Raw genomic sequence first — 21788 nt, 5'->3', positions numbered from 1 at the left:
CCAGAAGGAGAGAGAGCAAAGAAATGTGCATCAGTGGTTTTGATGTGTCAGTTATGTGGGCATGTTTTTGTTTCGCGCCACATTATAGCTTGTCACGACATGCTCTGTGTGATGTAAATTACCAAAAAAGTTTGAATTTAAAAAATGGCAAATTATTTCGCATGATGCCACTGTTCACATTATGAATATGCTCTTTAGAATTTCAGCAGCCCCAACTTAAAACACCTTCCCACATCCCTGAATGTATCCATGTACTGAAGCAGCAGTGAAGAAATTATCTTCCACACTCTGGATCCCTCCACAAGAGACGAGTATGGCTAACGGCTAAACATCTTTGGTGAATAAGATCTTCCAGCTTCTGAAGCAGGATCCTATGGTTCTACAGAAGTTTGAGAAGAAAATTTGTAAGTCCTCCTGGCTTGTTAATCAAGCATCTGCCAAATCAGGGCCTGAAGAACGCAACAAAAGTGTGAAGATTTGATTCAGAAACATACAGCTGGCACTGGAAACTGGAACGTGATTAGACAATTATTTCCTCTCTTCAAACATGAGTGAGCACGCTCCATTTTTGGAAGGGAAAGAGACTTACTGATGCCAATTATAAGCAGACAAGACAAATGTATCACAATAAGCAGACACTCTGTGAGCCATGGACCATAAAGAAAAGTGCTGTCCAGTGATGAGAATAGCCATGATTCAGAGTGGCAAAGAAGCTCTGCAGGCCATGCTCTGTTAGTTCTGCCTTAACTAAACAAAGACTGTGCTTATGCCAGTATAGTTCTATTGGACTGTCTTCTGTACAGAAGAATGGATGATCATTGCAGTTATACTCAGAATGCTCTGTTGCTAAATATAGTAGATGTAGGAGATGAGAAGTTCCTGCATGCCATAATTAGGATTTTGAGAAAATGATGTTTTACTGTTTGCCTACTGAATCTTTAAGAGAACATACAGCTTTCACTGCTCCATATTAGGAGTGGGGACACTGAAATTGTTTTGCTGAAAATGGTCAAAATACGAAGATAATTTTGACTGAAAAAATTAAACAGGCCTACAACGAACTGTCAAAATCTATGATTTCATAAATAATTTTAATGGAGATAAAAAAGGTAAATAGTGATTAAAAACATTGTTCCCTTTGATGGTTATCACAGACACATTAAAACAGTTTGACCAGCAGGAGTTGGCCACATGGAACTATTTCACAGTTTCTACAAGAAACATTACACATTTGTAATTGCTGTTCATGTCAAGTATCAAGAGAGGGTACAATGCCCAAGGACCTCTCCCTTACAGGTCTGACACCACAGAAACACGACATCCCGCTCCCAGAATAAAGCAGAACAACAGAAACAAAAAGGAAAGGCTCTGCAAGCATGTCAATGCCATCTGTTGCCACAGTTTTTGAAATGACGAAAAAACAATAGCGCCAAAGTGCAAACTAGAACTAAAAATCATTTGGTGGCACATACTGTAGCTTACTTACTGTAATCATTTCAGTAAGTTTATTTAATGCAAACTAATATTTACCGTCAGCTTTTATGGTTTTCGGTTCTTGGCCCAGTGCGTCCTGAATTTTTGTTTTAACTTCAGCCACGAATTTTCACTCTGGTGTATCAATAGTTAGGAGTGAGCAATATGGTAAAGCATAAAATCTCTAGTGCAATTCAATGCACAACGTAACTGCTGAAAATTCAGCACGGCCAAATACTGCAAAACTGCAAGGGGGAAAAAAAACAAGAAAAAAAGTTTTAGCCCACAATCTAATAATAATGTGCGCAAAGTGAAATCCTTCTTAAATATGTTTATTACTGTGCAGCATTTAACCTGCAAATAAAATATCTGATTACAGTTGAGTTAGAACAGCTATATTTATACCAGGCATACAGTAGTTCCACACACATACCCCGACATAAACATTACTTACTGCAGGTAGAGTCAGCTTCGTCGGACCCATCTGCACACTCAGGCTCACCATCGCACCTCCAGCGAGCTGGCACACACTGTCCATTCTTACAGGCAAAGTCTGTCGTGGCACATGTCTTTTTTGCTGCACCAAAACAGAAGAAAGACAAAAAAAGGGATATAAGAACATGATCACCTTACATATGTTTCCATTGAACATGCCAAAAATAGAAGTTTCTGTCCTGCAAACGTAATAGAATCACTGCAGTACATATAAGAATAATATTTTAGAAAAAAGTCTGAAGAAGTACTGTGTGAAAAACACTGCAGGGATTTCTAGCCACCATTATGCGCGTATTTTCTAGATAATCCACTCTGCGGGTACTTTCACCTTAGGAAAATTGGAACACTTCACAAACTCGCTGGTCGAGAACATGCTCCATTCCCTTGACAACAGCTGTCCCGAGGCGGAAAGTGAGAGGAACTTCCACAGTAAAAGCCATATCTTTGTTTCATGCTTGATTTCCAAATTACAAATGACAAATGCTATGTGGCTAAGTGCCCCTTAACTGTCTTGTTCCCTCATGTTAAGTCTTTTATTCAAACACTACCATACAACACTGAACTCAACACCAATCCCGGAATGTAGGTTAGCAGTGAAATGAATGAGTAGAAATGACAGTGCTGCTTGCTAGCATGAAAGCTGGTCTGTGTGTGGTTTAGGCTATGTGGTTTAGCTTGAGAAGAGGTTTTCACTGGCCTGAGTGATTAATCCTCTGGGAGCCATTAGAGCTGCATAGGTATACATTATAGTGAATCTATAAAGCCTTTGATTCCTGATTGTGTCTGGGAGTGTCTGAGTCTGTATGAGAGTGTGTGGCGCAATATATGAACAGTGTCAGTGGTGACACAGGGATTTAGACCTGTTCAAAAGACTCTATCATTATGTGCATCAGTTCTATGAAGTCATCAGGACATACTGATTGAGCTAAATCTAATCTGAAAATATGCATATTACTGAAAAAAATCATTCATATATGTAGGGGACACAGGAAATCTCATAAGTTATGGAAAGGAAAAAGTGAAAACCAGAAAAGGGGATAATCACTGTTATACTCACTGAAAGAGAGAAGAAGAAGTGAAACTGACAGTAAAAGAGAGGCAGAGGTGTAAATTTCTAGCCTCAAAATAACTGGATACAATTATGATTTTTTAGAAAATAATTCATTGTGTCATGAAAGCTACATTCCAAAAGCTATGCTGCAGCCAAGAAAAGTGGGTCCTTAGTAGCACTGTCCTATGAAGGCTTTTTGTTTATATTATAAAAATGAATATATTCCAAGGCTGCTTTGCCATGTCACTGGAAAGGAGTTGTGCGCAACCTTTATTTAAACTCGTAATACACTGAGGATGACCCTCAGCTGTATTCAAAGGATCCTCCTGACTGGAACAGCCTTTGAGCCCACCTAGCTTTTGGAATGCAGCTGAACTTTCAAATTTCAGTACGATTTAATTCAATGATTCAATTATTTTGGTATGATTTAGAATTACTTTTAAAAATATACTGGATACAAAACAGTACAGGTGGGCAATATGTTGCGAAAAATGTAATATCACGATACTTCAAGAAGTTTTTGTAAGTTTTTGAATATTTATGTTTTTGAACATCTTGTAAATTGGAATAGACAAAGTAGTTAAACATTTAAAAAATACTATCAAAAACTATGAATACAATTATTAGTATTCATATTTTAACATACTATGCTATTCTAAAACCAATTAAACAGGATTAGTTATGTTCTCTTTTTAATCAAACATGCAGTTGGGAAGCCTTTTTTAAGTAGACAACACTGACGATATGCTCAGAAAAGCATCCTATGACATACTGTGGGGTAATTTGCCATGATAACAATAAATATTGTCATATTGCCCAGCCTAACGAAACAGTGACTGGAGGAACAATATACACACTAGCGAAACATACATAATAAACTAATACAACAAACATTTGAAAAAAGCATGAAAAGTTTTGTGGAATATGAATTTATAATTAACAGTAATTGATTCTAACAATCCAAAAATCACTGCATCATTGCATTTTTATATGCCTTGAGCGAGGGAAGTGATACTCTTTGGTTCTCCTTGTGAATGGCTCCCATGGCCTCAGCATCCCATCAAGGCAAGAGGATTTCATCTAAGCCCTCCCTGTCTCCAGTTCTGAAACAAAAGCAGAGACTTTAGCACTCAAACACAGCTCAGGGAACACTCTCCTATCCCCTCTTATCTCCCTCTGAAACCAGGACTGGACTGTTAGGGGTTCAATTCCTCTCTAGACCACAGAAAGAGGAGGTCAGCTAGCATTGAGCCCCTGTTAATTACCAAAGATCCTTCACCAGCCTTATCTCAAGGACAAAGCCTGATGTGACCCTGCTAAGCTGCTACCTTCCTCGCTTTCAACTGCAACACATCAGCCCCGTTCTTAAGAAAGGGCTTCCGGATTGCACAGGCGCTGCAGTATGTTTTTAATTATCCAGAACAGCAAAAAATTTAGCCTCAAGCATGGCCAGATGTTGTTGATTTGGAGAGTGCACAGAGGCTGGTGTGACTGGTGGGGCAAGCGCTTATGTTGAGGGTTTTACAAAACACCAATGAGCAGAAGTGTTGATTTTATTAATGTATTTTCCCCTGATGCAGAAGCAGCACTTACCTCTGATATAGGCTCTGTGTTAAGCAGCAGCTGCTGAGGGGAGGCACTGATTATGACTTACTTCATGGATTCTAGACCGCAAACCGTGAACTATCTGCTATAATGTAATTTGCGAAGGAGTATACACTTGTTTGCCAATATTGTATTCTTTTACAGACTAGACAAATACAAATTCAATATCCTACTCTATCAGTCGGCAAATGCATACAATACGCAGTACAATGTATTTGCACAGAGTGCAGTCATGCACACAGACGGTGTAAACAGTGGAACTGCTTCATTCCAATGAAAACACACTTCAATTGACACGGGTCCATCCTACAAAAGTGCCTGTGGCATTTCATAGAGTTCACACTTCAGAGGTCACCAAGATTACTGATGGATGTCATCATGGTCTGTGATGTTTATCCAGCTCCAAGTCTCGTCTTGGCGTTTGTTTCAACAACACTATGGACCATGCTGCCTGCTCGCCACACAACTGCTGTTGAAGGTCAAATTCTTTCAGTCTCCACACACCATTTCCTCCAAGCCTACCACTGTAATGAAAGGTTACAATCAAATAAAAAGCACGGAGTTAGGGCCTTGGATCCAGGCAGCATCGGGATTGCTGCTTTCAAAGCATTGTTTCTCAAAGAGCTACAACCTCATCCAAGAGGACTTGGATGAAGTCTTTGGCTCCTGAGTATAGTGGGTCGATTGGCTCGAGCATTTAAAAAGAAAAAAAAAGACTAACAAATAGAGATGTGATGTATGACAAGCTCAACTGAAATCCTTGTTTAGAGTTTAACAGTCTGTTATTTTGGATGTAGCAACGGTGAGGACTTCCCAACACTCAAGTTACCAGCCCTATATGTATTTATGCATGTGTGGAACAATTTCAACAGAGTACTGAAAAATCAAAAAAAGGGTAATAAAATTTAAACCTGAGCAAAACAAATCTGTGTAGTATATAGATATAGCTGTGTACAATCAAGACATTGACATTTTTAAATATTGAAAAAGTAATGAAATCTTGAGCACAGCTTAGAAAATCATATAAAACCTGAAAAAAGGACAATTGTTACATGTCTAATTTAATATGATTTTATTACTGACACAGAATGTTATTTCTGTTGTTTTCATACAACTCACACAACCATATTGATTTTCACTGATTTTAAGTCTCTTAAACCTAAACCACTCCAGAATTGCAAAAACAGAAATCCTGGTAAAACTACATCTTGTACATTCTACACAGGACGTGCTATTATTGAAAACATTGTTGGATTTTGTTCAAGTCTCTGTTGCTAAAGCATTAAAAGTAGATTAAACATCACAGTGATTCCTGAGTAGACCTTTTGGTGATTCGTTGCTAACTGTACACATAGTCAGCAGTCCTTCTTGAACTAGGAGAGAAAATGCTCAAAGGCAAATTTCTGTCAACATCATCTCAAAATCTATTCACAGAGAGGTATTTCGTTGACAGTCAGAAGCGCTTTCCCTCTCCCTTTTGATGTAAAACACTATAGGCTGCTCGTGGTGTGCACAGCACCTTTCATTTAAAAGTGATCAGAGGTCAGTGTTGTGCTCTTGAAGGCGGCCCAGCAGCTCTGGCTGACTGACCGGCCTTATCTACTTCTGAGAGCTCATTTGAGATAAGAGGAAGCCACTCATTATAGGATAACACAAACCCAAAAGCACAGTCCCAGACAAGAGGAGACTTGCTCGACTTCCCCGACTTTCTTCTCCTCACTCTCTCCACATCTCTCCTCTTCAGCTACAAATTAAGCATCACCCACCTACACATAGTGGAACGGTATAGCATAGGGGTGTACGATATATCAGTGGTAGATATCAGCAGGTAAAAAGGGAACTAATTTTTTATGAGTCTGATACTGGAATTATAGCTGAAAATTACAACCAATAATTTTGTACCCTTTGGTTTGAGGGATGCAAATAGTTACTAGTGCTTGGCATTTCTGTTGTGTTCAATTCACTGAAATGGATAACACAACTGTCCCACACATAAAAAATTTGGAGGATCAATTCCTCATTCAGGCAAGCATACCACTGCTTTACCAATGACAGCTCAGTGATAGGTCTGGCAAAATGCATGACCCACGTAACTGACATAGCTATCTAGATATGTTTACTTTTGAGTGCAAGTCAATGCAAAACATTTCTATTTTTGACCATTATAGAATTTACCCATTATGGATAAATGACTTTAATCTGATTTTTCTTTTTTTTTACTGTTTTTGTTGCCTATTTATTTGTCTATTATGTTGCATGATTATACAGACAAGTAAAATTCGGCCACAGTTGTATTATATTTGCTTCCATTTGAACAATCAGGCTGGACAGATCTTTTTGTGGGCTGCAAAAGCTTTTGTGGTCAGTTGTGTGGACTGCAAACTGCAAAGGATTAGGAACTCTAAGTAAAGCACGAACATGTCTTGAAATACAAAATAGTTGCAAGGTAACAGACAATGCTGTCCAGAGTAACAGAAAGCATAACTAGTCTTACTCTTTCTAGGTGAGCAGGATTTCCCCATCACTCAGCACAATGTCAATGTGAGTGGCTGTCAGCTGATGCAACAGAATCGGCAGTTAACACTGTCTGACACTGCATTGAGGGCAGTTCAAAAAAGATGTGCTAGTGCCACTCTCCCAGCCTGGTAGCATTGTGTGAACTGGATAAAACTAAATTGGCAGAAAACTTGGTAAAAATCCCTAAAAAAACAAATAAAAAAGGCAAAAAAATTTTGTTTAAATTATCTGATATTTCTGTTGATACATATGGTGCATTCCTAGTATAGCAGGTTAAGAGTAAAGGACATTTAATGGAACACCCCTCCCTGCATCCTGACACACACACATGCGCGCACACACAAAATCTCTCTCTCATGCTGCGCAATGTCCCCAGATCCCCACTGTGTGTTGCTAAGATTTACTGCCTCCATAGTGCTGCCTGGGGATCACAGAGGGGGCTGGGTTACCCCTCCTCAGCACCGCCTATTACAGGGCTAGAAAATATATGTGTGTGCGTGGTGTGTGCATATATGTATATATATATATATATATATATATATATATATATATATATATAGAGAGAGAGAGAGAGAGAGAGAGAGAAGCTAAGAGAAGGAAAGAAGAATGTGCATTGGTTTAAATCATTCCAAAATTGAATCTCTTGAAGATAAAACATACCACTGTAAGCCTCTGCACTAGGAAAAATAGAGAGGTATAAATTTATAAATTATGTGTGTGTGTACGGCTGGTTCAGGTGAAGTGCTGCCAGTGAACTACAAAGTGTACAAAGTGTAGATGTGGAAATACGGAACGCAAAGGCAGCCAGCCCCATTGGAGAGAGGGGGCGCTCACGCATGCACACACAAACACGCACGCACACACACACATGCAGGCTGAATGAAATATCAAAAGCATTCCTCCCATTATTAGTGGCCAGTATGGCCAAAAGTTTAGATCGTATAATTCAAATTTCTGATGGTGCTGATACATATAATGACATAGTGTCTTTATCAGGGATGCACCAATGTGGGAATTGTGGGCTGATGTCGATATTCAATATTTGTTCCATATCTGTCAATGCAAATACATACACATTTATAAAATGTAGAGACTGGGAATAAATCATCCTGAACTAGCACTACAGAGAAGAATAACACTTATTTCTACAGGATTACAAATGCAGTACAATTAAAAAATAATAATATACACATACACGATATATACATACATACATACATACATACCTACATACACACATATATGCACACACAGGCAAAAGAGGCAGAGAGCAAGAAAGTTGGGTGTATGCGTCAATTCAGACTTGCACTCCTAGAAAAAAAGCAAAAAACAACTGCTATATAAAACAATAAACAACAAGGCAGCTAGGACGGCAGCCAGATTAAGGCTTAAGCACAGGTGAATTTCACAGGCCCAGCTTTCACAAATTTCACAAATCCAGCAGTAAGAGTAGAGATGAAGCATTCTGTGTGTAGCTTTGCTCTCTGGCTTCGTGGTTAAACAACACAGGTTAATCCGCCTGTTCTCGTGCAGAGAAACCTCATTATCTTCTTGAGCTGTTCTTTTCGTTTACTTGCTTCCAAGAGTTTCAAGTGTCTTTGAGACGGCGATAAGAAAAACCTCCCCAAACAAACTGGCAGGCTAGACTAACGTATGATGGTTCCAAAAGAGCTAAAAAGTAAAGAAGTTAAAAATACACCGGTAGGTACAGCAGGTAATAAACAGCCCCGATGTCATCAACTTGACAAAGTAGGAAGTTCCACTGAAGTGCAGGATCAGTTTCACAGAACTGGGTGAAGAAATATGCAAAACTGGCTTATAGTGAAAGTCTAAGGGCAACTAATATTAATAAAAGCATCAGCAGTGGCAGCCCTGCCTGCACAGCAGGGTTAGATAAGAATAGTATTAAAGGGACCATGTCGGCTTAAAGCTGCAGTGCACTGACAGTACTGAGAACGCTCAGGAGATAGAGAAACAAAGAATAGAAAACAAAGCCAAATACTCTTATTAGGCCCATTTCATCTCCCTCACTCCTTCTCTCCCTCCACGGACTGTCGATTTCTATCCTTATAGGCAGCCAGGAGCAGCACAAACACAATGGCAGCGCGATCATTAGTGCGCATGAATTTATGTGGGCTGCTGAATTGAACTCTGATCGCATTACGCCTGGAGTAGCAGAGCTTAGACGCCATCCTCACTTCAATATGAATTGATCCACAGTGAGTTCGGGGGGCAACAACATAATCATCCAATTCTTTTTTTGTTTTTTTTATTTGGTGTAGTTCACCCAAGGGCCTCTGACAACAGCCACGGAAAATGGCCATAGCTGCCTCTTTTGTAGTTTCAGCAAGCTGAGCACGCTATCAAACACATTGCGTCCGGGTGTGTCAAAGCCAAAGCACATTAGAGTCGTGGGCTTTCTCTAATTACATGACAAATAAAGAAGCTTTTGAACAGTGCACATGGGTGCTGCAGCAGAAGATGTGGAGGCGTGAGAGAAATCTTGAAAGACACAGTAATTCAAACACAACAATCTTCAGGGCATCTTCCATGTGAATATCACTGGTTTAGAAACTGAAATCGTGCTATCTATAAATGTAGAAAAGTTTTTCAAAAATTACCTCTCTAAAGAGACCACAGTGACACCTAAAAATAAACTCTCTCAAAAATGACATGTTAATTAACAACATGGTAGTAATGATAGCCATTAACCTACTTCACTTTAATAATCCTACTGCATTTTAAAGTAACTGCTGAAAAAGGCTGCTTTGATTTTAAGGTAACTACAGTGTTTTGAAGATATTTTGAATTTAAGCTGGCTTTACACAGTGAAACTTCCATGCAACTTTAGTGGCATAAAACCCACATCAAACAAAACTGCACTTGAGTTGCATAATGCAAAACATCTTGCAACTCATTAGAGACAGCCAATCAAAATGGCAATGGCGCGTCATGTGATCACATCGAACAACATACACTGAAAGCGTTGGTTTCCCCGGACGACTGGACAAGAAAATATAACCCCGTTTCCAAAGAAGTTGGGACGCTGTGAATAACATAACATAAAAAAAAACTAATACAATCATGCACCAATCATTTAAACCCTATATTTATTTGAAAATAGTACAAAGGCAACATATCAAATGTTTTTTGAAAAATACATGCCCATTTTGAATTTGATGCCAGCAACACATTTCAAAAAAGTTGGGAGAGGGGCAATAAAAGATTAGTAAAGTTGTCTAATGATAAAAAAACAACAAATAGTGGAACATCTCACAACTAATTAGGGTAAATAACAACAGCTCAGTAACATGACTGGGTATAAAAGAGCATCCCAGAGAGGCTGAGTCTTTTAGAAGTAAAGATGGGTAGATGTTCATGACTCTGAAAGATTGCATGGGCCAACAGTGCAACAATTCAATAACGTTTCAAGAACTTGGGAATTTTTTAGCTGGCCATGATCTTTCCACAACTACAAATTAAAACTCTACCGTGCAAAGAAGAAACCATATATTATATATATATATATATATATATATATATATATATATATATATATATATGTAAACAGGTTTCAGCAACCGCCTTCTCTGGGCCCAAGCTCATTTAAGATGGACTCTGGCGAATTGAAAAAATATCCTGTAGTCTGACAAATCAAAATTTGCAATTAATTTTGGAAATGACGTATGCCACATCCTCCAGGCTAAAGAGGAGAGAGACCAGAGGAGAGAGGCTTGTTATCAGCACACAGTTCAAAAGACAGCATGGGTGACTTGCACATCCATGAATGCTCCATTAATGATGAACAATATATGCAGGTTTTGGAGCAACATATGCTGCCATCCAGATGATGTCTAAACTACAAATATGTCAATTAAAGCTTGGGGATGACTTTAGCGTAGAGTGATACAGTGTATCAAAAAATTACAAGCTGTTAATTGGGCTAACTAGTGAGTAATTAAAGGCGTTGCATGCAACTTTGATTGTTTAGGAATTGCTTTGTGTAACTGTCAGGCTACAGTGAAATTATGTTGCAGGCAACTCACGAAATGCAACTAGATCCAAAAAGGTTTCACAGTGTAAAGCTAGCCTCACATTCTTGTGGTCAAATTCCCATTACATCACAATAAGCTTTTTCTAGGGATCTTCAGTACACAAAGGACACTAAACTGCATGTTTCATCACAAACAGAAAATAATTTGTCCTGTTTAATTGGATTTAATTCAGGACAGTATGTGAAATGTGAAAACAAATGCATTGTGTTTTTTGATAGTATTTTTAACTCTGACACTACATTTTTTCTCTGTTCCAACTTAACCCATTAAACAGCCAGGGCCCACTGGCAGGCCCAAAGTTTTATTATTACAAACTTCTATACAAGAATAGCTCAGCCAGTTTGCATTGAAGTCCCTGCAGTTACGGAATAACAAGCCTTAGTGTGCAACAAGCCTGTGATTTTAAGGGGTTTACTTCAGAAAAACTAAATATTGTGATGCTTATCTTGTTCTGAGAAAATGTCTTGAAGTATCACAATATTACATTTTGCTATATCGTCCACCTCTATATGTGAAAGCAACTCACACTTGTGGCCATGGGCCATGAGGACATAAAGGTCATCTCATTTACACCCTTGTCTTCTCATTAGAGGTAAGGTGCATACACACATGTGGTCACTGACTGTGACTCATCCAGTGGCACCTTAAACTGATTATGATATTCTCTTCTAGACAGCAGTATATAGTCTCTCCAACACACTCTCATCCCCTTGATGGTTCATGTTATAATCACATCAATCAAGCTTTCCACTTCTTTCCCTGTCTCGATTTCTCCAACACTGGGCAACATCTCTTCCTGTCTCTCTCACTCTGTTTTTCTCTCTATCCAGAGCAGCATTCCCCCACCTCCCCTCCTCTTTCTGCCTCTGTGTCTTATTGTGACTGAGTGATGCAAGTGATCTGCCTCCTTTACTGCCGCCCCATTACACTCTCCCTTAGACAGAGAAAGGGAGAGAGAGAGAGGGACGGAGAGAGAGAGAGAGAGATGAAAGTGATGAAAGCATAGTAATAAAAGGCTCTTGTCACTGGCAGGAAGATGGTGTTTAAAATGTCCAGCTGAGAAATACTATTACTGGGCAGAGCTTGGTCCACACTGACGGAGATGGGTCTGGTCAGACTGCCCACTGAGACAAATCCCCTCGGACCACCTCCTTCTGCCGTATACAACCCTGTAATAAACGGCTTTAGAGGGAGGCAACTAAAAGTGGGCCATGAGACAATATGATATTATTCTTGCGATAAATTTCGTCACACTCCACTCTTCGGAGTACATCATGGGTGTTCTTTAAGAACACTGAACAACTGGATGTAACAAAAATAGACAGTTTTACACCAATTAAGCCTTTAAACTACAACTAGAGGTGGGCCATATGATGATATGTTATCAATACCATGATAAACTGCATCACAATATGCTTTTCTGGATGTCTTTTGTGGTGTTTTATGGATATTGTCAGTGTTTAATAAGTCCTATTTAACTGATTAGCCCTGTTTAACTAAATTTAGTGTAGCACAGTGTTTTAGTCATTGGATAGAAAAATGAACTTTTTGTAGTTTTTGATGGCATTTCTTAACTGTAGTGCATTGTTTCTGTTCCAACTTCTCAAACCTCAGAAAAAAATACATTTTTACACAGAAGGGCAATGCAGACATATCATAATACATACTGGCCCTTAACCATCAATGTTGCATCCAGTCAAATCTTATCATAAAACGAGCACACACATATTTTACAGACAGTTTTTTCTTATGCATCAATTTCATCTTTGCCAAATACGTACAATCAAATTCTGGCAGAACTGCGCATTCATTTGAAGGTAACATTTTAACAACCTGAAAAATGCTGAATTTGCAGTTAACATCAAAACTACTATCAATATCAATATCATTTATAATATCAGCAGTAACGGTGAATGAAGAAAGCAACAATGATAATACTAATAACTGCACCTTGAACTAAAGTGAATGTACTTGTTTGTATGTGCAAACAAATGTGACAACTGCATGTTCCATTCAAGTACTTTTGCTTTATATTAATGATATTTTGTTCATTTCACATTTTATTCTATTTCATTGTTGTGAAGCTACTAAATGAAGCTATTAAACACCGGGCCAGTTCGGGGAGCAGTGCAGACCTCAAACTCTGCCTATGAGGACAACCATGAGCTCATGAGCTGCTGAATGATTTTCTTTATTGGCTCATTATCGAAACATCTGCATGCATTACGGCATGCTTCATGTACATTATATGTATATGGGGGTAAATTAAGGTGTGTCTGTTGCAAATACTATTTAAACAAAGCACTCATGCACAGGCAGGCATTTGTCTCCATGCCACTAAAGCTGTTCCAATAATTGTGTTTTCTGAATCAGATGTGGAGTAGTTTATATGTCATTCAGGACAGTCAAATTTGTGCTTGTTTCTACACAAGTCGAACATTTATTGTATCATTAAACTGTCTTGAAGTATAGTGATATATTTGTGCCATATCGCCCATTCCAAATAACCAGTCTATGTGGTCACATGAAGTGCACAATAACAAATAGCTGATCGGATGTAAATGAGTCTCTTTTTGCACATGGTCTGTTCCAACTTCAGACAAACGTCAGACTGAACATTGTGACGTCGACCGGCCACGAGTACACCTCCATATATATATCCATTTCATCAGCTCCACTTACCACATAGGTGCACTTTGTAGCTCTAAAATTGCAGACTGCAGTTTATCTGTTCCTCTGCATACTTTGTTAGTCCCCTTTCACCCTGTTCTTCAAAGGTCAGGACTACCACAGGACCACCACAAAGCAGGTATCATTTGAATCAGGGGATTGAGAGAAAATATTCTCAATATATGTTATTTTCCCTTATGTTATTTTCTTAAGGTCTAAACCATTTTCACTGTAGAGAGCAAATGGCAGAAGTAGTGATAACTGTCACACTCTCACCTTGCCCCCTCCCTCCTTTGTTTGTATTTAAATGACCCTTCGTCTCATGACCTTAGGGTGATACTATCACCCCCCCCTTATCTCTGCCCCCTACATCTCTATTCATACCCCCCGTCTACAACCCCTCCTTACCCCTTCTCAAAGTCCTTTTGTTCCCCCTTCCCCCTCTTTAGTTTTTCAAAGTATATAAGGTCCTTACAAAATATTCTTGTTAGACTGGACTGCAGACTAGACTGGACTGGTGACCAGACCAGACTGGTGACACACTGATGACCAAGTTGTGCCCGTGCATGATTGTCTGCACGTGAATAAGACTAGACTCCTGATCCTGCTGACTGACTGCTGATCGACCACGCTGTACCCATACTCTGTATGTGGAAATAAACTCCAGTCAACGCTGAAGCTCTAGTCTCCTGACTCTTGGTGCGGAATTTCTAACAGGATCATTCTCACTGCAGTGACACTGACATGTTGGTGGGGTGTTAGTGTTATTCTAGAACAAGACAGATCAGACAACAGTGCTGCTAGAGTTTTTAAACACTGTGTCCACTTACAGTAGCAAAGCAAAGCAAAGTTTATTTATATAGCGCTTTTTACAACAGGTGTTGTCACAAAGCAGCTTTACAAGGAAATCCGCTTTATAAGACACCCTTAACTTGTTGGTCCACATTGTAGATGTAAAGTCAGAAACAATAGCTAATCTGTAGCTCGAGTTCTTCATCAGCTGCCCACAGGATGCTGTTGGCTGGATATTTTTTGTTGGTGTTCTCAGTCCAGTAGTGACAGGTGTTTAGACACCAGTAACACTGCTGTGTCTGATCCACTCATACCAGCACTAACACACCACCACTACACCAGTGTCACTGCAGTGCTAAGAATGATACACCACCCAAACAACACCTGCTTTATGATGGTCCTGTGTAGGCCCTGACCATTGAAAAACAGGGTGAAAGGGGGCTAACAGTATGAGAGACACAGATGGACTACAGTCTGTAAGTGCTCCTATAAGTGGTAAGTGTAGCAGATAAAATGAGATGCAGACAGCCTCTAGTGAATACAGCATAACAATATGAACACTTCACCATCTACCATGTCTACAGTATATGAGAGCAGCCAGCCAATCTACTTTAAAAAGCCTTCACACAAGCGTCACATCACTTAAGACATACAACTGACTGACGTATCATCCATATTGCCCGCCTGCCCAAAAAAGAAGCTGGATTCAGATATGACTTACAATACTCAGAGATGATTACGAACTTGTAGTGATTGATATGCTCACCAGGGGTTTACATGGCAGTAATAAAACAACAAGCTACTGTGAGACAGCATGCTGATAAACTACATCAGATCTCAGTGTGTGGCCTGTGTGCACATGCTATTTGTGTGTGTGTGTGTTTACGTATTTTCCACTCTAACATCTGCTTCAGTGCCCACTCACGTCCTATGATCACACAGTGCGTGCGCAACCTCGGGACAAACTGCCTTCGGCTTTATTAATGCAAACCTCTGAAACCTCTGTGTGTGTGGTTGTGTGTGTGCGCGTGTGTGTGCGCGTGTGTGTGTATATGCGTTTGTGCATGCATAAAGAATTGGAAGCTAAAAGAGAAAGCCTAGATAAAGCAGCAAGGTCTCAATGGGAAAAACATGAATAAAATCACGCCACTGAAAAGAAATCATTTGAAATCAACACAGCTCCTAAGTAAAGGCACATCACTAAACGGGATAATCGAGAGATTGTGGGAAGACGAAAGCAACACTACTTCACAGAAAAAGAGAAAAAGCAAGCCTGCTGCCACGAACTGCCGTGCAACAGCATTTCATTCTTTTCTTTCAGGTAGAAATGCTATTTTGTTATCAGAGAATGAAACACAAATATCACACAGGCCTAGTTTTTGGGCTTTCCTTTTTCTTTTGTGAATTTCACATCCACAAACACACAAATGTTTGCTTCATTTGAACTCAGCATTTTTCGCTTATTTTCAGTTGTTTATGCTGTTCTTTATCTTCTTCCCTGCTCCCAGTCACTGTATGTAAACTGATTTAATCTAAATCTTGTTATAGTCCAGAGGTTCTCAAATCCAGACATTGAATCCAGTTTCCAGTCTTGGATGGCACTGATCCGATAATGGGTATCATTTCTAGGCCAATATCAACAAAAAAGTGCTGCAAAATGTAAAGTGGAGAAAAGTAAGTTACATGATAACATCAGTAACCATGTGATAATGCCATGTGATAACAGTAAGGATGGTGTTTTTACAGAAAAAAATAAGGTTGTATAGTTATCAGCCGATATTCAAGGTTTCAGTATTGGTATTGATATAAAAAAAGAAAAGATCTACAGTAATCACTAGGGGTGTAACGTTTCACAAAATTCATAATCTGGTTTAATATGATACAGTGGTGTCTTGATTGAATACATTTTTTGATCAAGCAAAAATAAGAAATGCCTGAAAACCTGTTGCATGTCCACTGCACACAAATTTGTCTTCCGAAATTTCTTCCTCATTCATTTTCAATGGTGAATAGCGAAAAAATGTAAGCAGGATTGTGGGATGGTGAGAGGCACTAACATGAATAATGGCATGGCGAGTTTATGCAAACTTTATGCATATTGCACATGTTCATTGACGTCCTGCATTGTACACAGACCCCTTGAGCAGTGAAGAACTGGCAAAGGAAGCCGAGGGAGAATTCTGTGCCATGTACAGTGGATACAGTTAGGCTAATAAGTTAATGTTTCAAATTTCAGTTTATTAAAGCCTTGAACATTTTTAATGTACAATATTTTACAATAATGCATTAGCCAGTAGCTTATTCCCACTTAGAAGAAATGTGCTTAAGTAAGGTAAAATGGAAAACAATATTTTCAGAGGAAGGAGGGTCTGCCATTGTGGGCTTAATTTAATATTCTTTATGTAATATAATCCGTAATAAAATCAGTACTTTATTTGCTTCAGTATGTTGAATGTATTGCTTCATGCCTATATTTAACAACACAATATGATATGTTGCATTGCTACACTCCTAGTAATTACTAGGAGTTAACCGAACTGTTGATGTTACTGAATGTAATGTTGTAGCTACCAGTGATAAAAAAATTGAGGGTCAAAAACTGGAGTCAAGGTCCGAATTTAAAGACCTCTGCTACAGTCTCATTATTTTGTCCGTAAACGTGTTGCCGTTCTCCATTTACCCTATTACATTTTACCTGACTTATGGTCTCTCTTATACGCTCTCTCTTTCTCCCCCTCTATTCCATCACTCCATTCTCCCCTCTCTGCATTCAGTCAGTATGTGTTTGTCTTGGTCTTGGTGTTTCTGCAGCGACAGCACTCTCCTCGCAGCCCATCATCCTTTACTGCCAGTCACTTTGTTTGAGCGTGTATGTGCGTGTGTGTTGAGGGGGTTGTGTTAGAGCTCCCCAACCAACTTCATTCACAAGCAAGTAAACATGAACACTCTGTGCTACACAAACAGAAACATGTAGACACACTTGCAGGCACACACGTACACACTGGCTGACAGTGAAGGATGGAGAGCTCTGATTAAGCATGGTACATCATGGCTTTTGTTAAACTCTAAAAGCAATTCTGAGGCAGAGGGTGGAGGTGTGCGCACACACACACACACACACACACACACGCAAACACACACACACACACACACACACACACACCTCTTTATGTTCCCACACATTTCATGCTCTTCGCCTGAGCAGATTGCCTTTTATTGTCTGACATTAGAGCTGTAATCGGCAGTATACGGCCAAAGAAGCACTTTATATGAGGTTAAAAACTAGACTGTACAGCAGCGCATGAGTCCTGTGTCCTCCAGTTTGTGTTTGCATTTTGTTGTTTAGTGTTTATGGCCTTGATCAAGTAACAAGGATATATGTCAGGAGAGCACGTGTTAAACTTTTTGGAGTTGGATTGCAGCAAAATCTGCTGCAAATATCAGTACTAGGGATGTGCATGGGTACACAAGTAATCTAAGAATGTTTGAGGTTCCAGCATTTAAATATTAAAAGTCACTATTTGGGTACCTGATCGTGACTACTCAACATGGTTATATCCCTAACTAGGCTAACTACAAGCTGATGTTAGCTAGGCTCAAAAGCAATAAAAATATATATAAATTTGACAAACAAAATGTTGGAATATTATCCAATGAGGAAAAAACATCCTATGTATAAGTCCTTATCAGCATACAATGTGACACTTCTTGAGCTCTGTAAGCTCATTAGCTCATTGGGTTGCTGTTGTTCTACCTTGCCTGCAGTTAACCGGATATTCATTCATGGACGTTTACAGACACTCAAATTTCAAAATCAGTCAGAATGTACATCCCTAAATGGTACTGCCCCTCTAAAAAAGTTCCTCTAGTCAGTGTACTTTAAACATCTGGAGTAGAAGCAATAACAAGCAAAGCGCTGTTGATAGCCAACTACTTTTTTCTGGCAAGAGGTACTGGTTATTTTTTTTTACCACTTCTAATGTGTTCTCTGTACATGTCACACATGTTTTCTTTTGTGGGGGACTTTTCAGTCATACAAACTTATGTTTCATCCATGGGCTAACAACAGGCTTGTTGTTCATCAGGCAATGTTGACAAGCGCACTGTTGCGCCAACTTGAGTTCCACCTTCATTGGATTGGTTTAGAAATTTCACTTCCAGTTTGTTCCTTTCCACATTTAGCCCAAAATTTCTCATGGCTGTACCAGTCAGTCGTTCTCACTACGAGAACACGTATGGCCCCGCAAAACTAACTAACACACATGCACTCCAGTCCCTCACTAACTGTCAAGACAATTGCATTTCTCCAGCTAATCCCTCTCATGCTCTCAAGAACATCATTATGCTCTGTGGGAGGAACGCACAATGCCTTTGCACTTTTTTGTAGCACTACAAAGGAGCTTTGTTTCGTGGGAAGAAAAAATGAAAATTTGACATCTTTCTGTTGATGCCTGTGAATCACCTGGCTTTGAGAAAGGCTGCGCCTGTCAGATGATCACACAATGGCGAAGACACCTCGCAGAACGTACCAGATTCAGCTTCAAAAACAAACAATGAAATTAGTTTTAGCTTTGGTACTGTCTATCGAACATACTGTAGTATAAAGGGAATGTCAAAAGTGCTCAGTGGATTCTGCCATTTACCCACCTTTATGATTGCAATGCTAAAGATGAAAGGAAATCAAACAGGTGCCTTGCTCAAGGGTGAAGAAAGAAGAAGTTTGAGAATTTTCATACTCCACTGGTATGTAATTTCAGGAATCAAAATCCACATCTTATGTTCTTTAAGAGCATTCGCAGCCTAGAGTACAGAGTATGTCCTATCCTGCTGAGTACTGCCCAGCAGGTTGCTCTACACAAACACTCTCTACTGAGCTTTGGTCCAAGTTCATTCCCATCAAACCTGACTTGTACCCACGATGCTAAAGTTTCGAAAGCCCATGGGAAATATATGTTTATTTTTTAAAAAGCCCAGATCATCTTTCTCTCTCTGCACAAAAATGACCGAGAGTTACCTCCCATTGTGCAGGACGATTTAAACTAGCGTGGGTATAAGCACACTGACCGAATGCAAATCTGTTCACTTCCTCTCCCCTGCATGTTTTCCAGTCACCTAAGCGTATCCAGGGCTACCCCGCCTATTAGAATACAAATGGACACCCCCCCACTCGAACTCTGTGGTTGTCACAATGTCACACACCTCCTTATGCTTGCTGACTTCTCCTTCACTGTGTTTCAGAAGCGATTGACATGGGGGTACACACAATCCTGGGCTGCAGTGGTGCACGGGAAAGCTCCCGATGGGAAGGAGTTCTAAAACTCCATGTGTGTGTTTTGCTGGGCGAACTGGGGGAGACATGTTCACTGCTGTTTAATTCTGTAGGGAACTACGAAAGCGCAAGCAGCAGGAAGCTCCTTTGACATGACAGGACCAGGGCACAGGACGTAACCTAGCAGTGGGGCGAAGCAAAGGGGGCTAGGGTTTGACAGGAACAAAAGACAACTCTTCACTAGGAAATGCACAAGCTTTCACAGTTCAACACCCTTGAATAAAGTAGTAATGGAAATATTATGTTATCATCTGTTTTCTAATATATCCTCAGTGAAGTTTTCTAAAATATGGAAGAGACATGTAAACATACAGCATGTTCATACAGAATTCCAAAACATTTCCAAAACAACTACTCACCCCCTCCTCCCGTACACACCCTGCCGGGATGTTTTTTGATACGGTGTTCCCCAGGGGCCCAGCGTGGGCCTGGTCAAATTGGGCTGGGCCTCCATCAAAGCATCCAGCTCTAGGAGGGAGCCTCTCTGATCAGGGCCTGAGCCCCTGGCAGGTGAGTGAACCCTCTTTAATATTTTAGTTGTCTGGCTTTCTTCGTTCTCTGTTCAGCCAGCTTAAGGCTGGCTGGACCCTGTTGTGATTCGATAAACTGCTGCCCATGCTCAATGAGCTGATAAAATGCTCAAAAAGAAGCTTAAGCAGTCCATGCTTTGTGACTGGAATGAATAACTTGCACAGATAAGTTTTTAAATGTTTAACTCAATGTTGTATCCACACTGTGTAATACTCACATTTCTCACTGTTAATAGAAAGCTAAATGAAATAAAACCACAGACTAACAGGCAGACTAACAGATTCGAGTTTTATCTACCTTTAGTTGATTTTGGCTACAACACTGATGATATGGGGGGCAAACCTAACACAACTGGGTTTTAGCATAATGATTTTAAAAGTATCTGAGCAAGATTAATAATGTTTTTATAAAGGCAACCCACAGCTCTATGCTACACATGAAAATGTAAACATGTACAACATCAACTGTTCATGAACTATTCAGCTGAAAACAGAAGTACAAACATTACAACTAACCCCATAAGAAGGATTAACCACTTTACATTTATGATTAATATGTGCATAAAAACCTGCAACATGTATATATCATTAAAAGATTGGCTATAGAGCTGTAGAAAGACAACCAAAGTACTGAAAGCAGAGCACAAGGTGTTATCTTTTAAAAGGTATGATCCTATTATTCATCCAAATGATAGGTTTCCATGCCAACCACTCCAGGCCTTGCATCACAACAAATGCATGCAACGTGTCACCAAGCAATGCAGTAACATCTTTACATTTCCCCTAGGGAATTTCTATAGAATATGTCTGGTTTCATTAGTATTCCTCAGAGCGAACACTATTCCTCCATCTGGCCCCAAAGTGCAAGGTTAGCACAAAAGCAGGCAGGCTTTCAAAGGAGGGCAAACAAAACCTGACACTTCTCGTACGAATGTGCACCATTCTTAGCTTCACGAAGCCAATGCCTGGCACTACAGATAGAATGCAGTCTATGTGTTTAGTTTTTGACTCCTGAAGCCTTCTGAAAAAGACTTAAAAAAATAAACAGTTCTCTCTATATTTGAGACTTACTGTGAACTGTTGACCGCAGAGATATAACCAATACAGTAAAAACGTGTAGGGTTGTGGATATAGCCTATATTCAGAGCTACTGCTGCTTCACTTAACTTCAACAAGAGATGCCCGAAAGAGGGAACAGCATTCTAGAAAAGCGCAATAAAGTAGAGCTGAGCATAAAGTGGAAAAATAAAAGAGCAGAGCACAGCAGCAGA

The 21788-nt window shown here is 39.6% G+C and overlaps 1 protein-coding gene across 1 annotated transcript in view; it reads right to left on the bottom strand.

Moving 5' to 3' along the window:
• The window catches only part of lrp8 (low density lipoprotein receptor-related protein 8, apolipoprotein e receptor), a 169865-nt gene that overhangs the window by 88463 nt on the left and 59614 nt on the right, over positions 1-21788 (bottom strand). Inside the window, exon 3 of the mRNA XM_036570667.1 lies at positions 1928-2050. Coding sequence (XP_036426560.1) covers positions 1928-2050 — 123 coding nt within the window. The remainder of the gene's footprint in view (positions 1-1927; positions 2051-21788) is intronic.

The sequence above is a fragment of the Colossoma macropomum genome, unplaced genomic scaffold (assembly GCF_904425465.1).
Source record: "Colossoma macropomum unplaced genomic scaffold, Colossoma_macropomum, whole genome shotgun sequence".
Taxonomy (NCBI): Eukaryota; Metazoa; Chordata; class Actinopteri; order Characiformes; family Serrasalmidae; genus Colossoma; species Colossoma macropomum.
The sequence above is the reverse complement of the archived record's forward strand: the minus strand, read 5'-3'. Positions and strand labels throughout refer to the sequence as shown.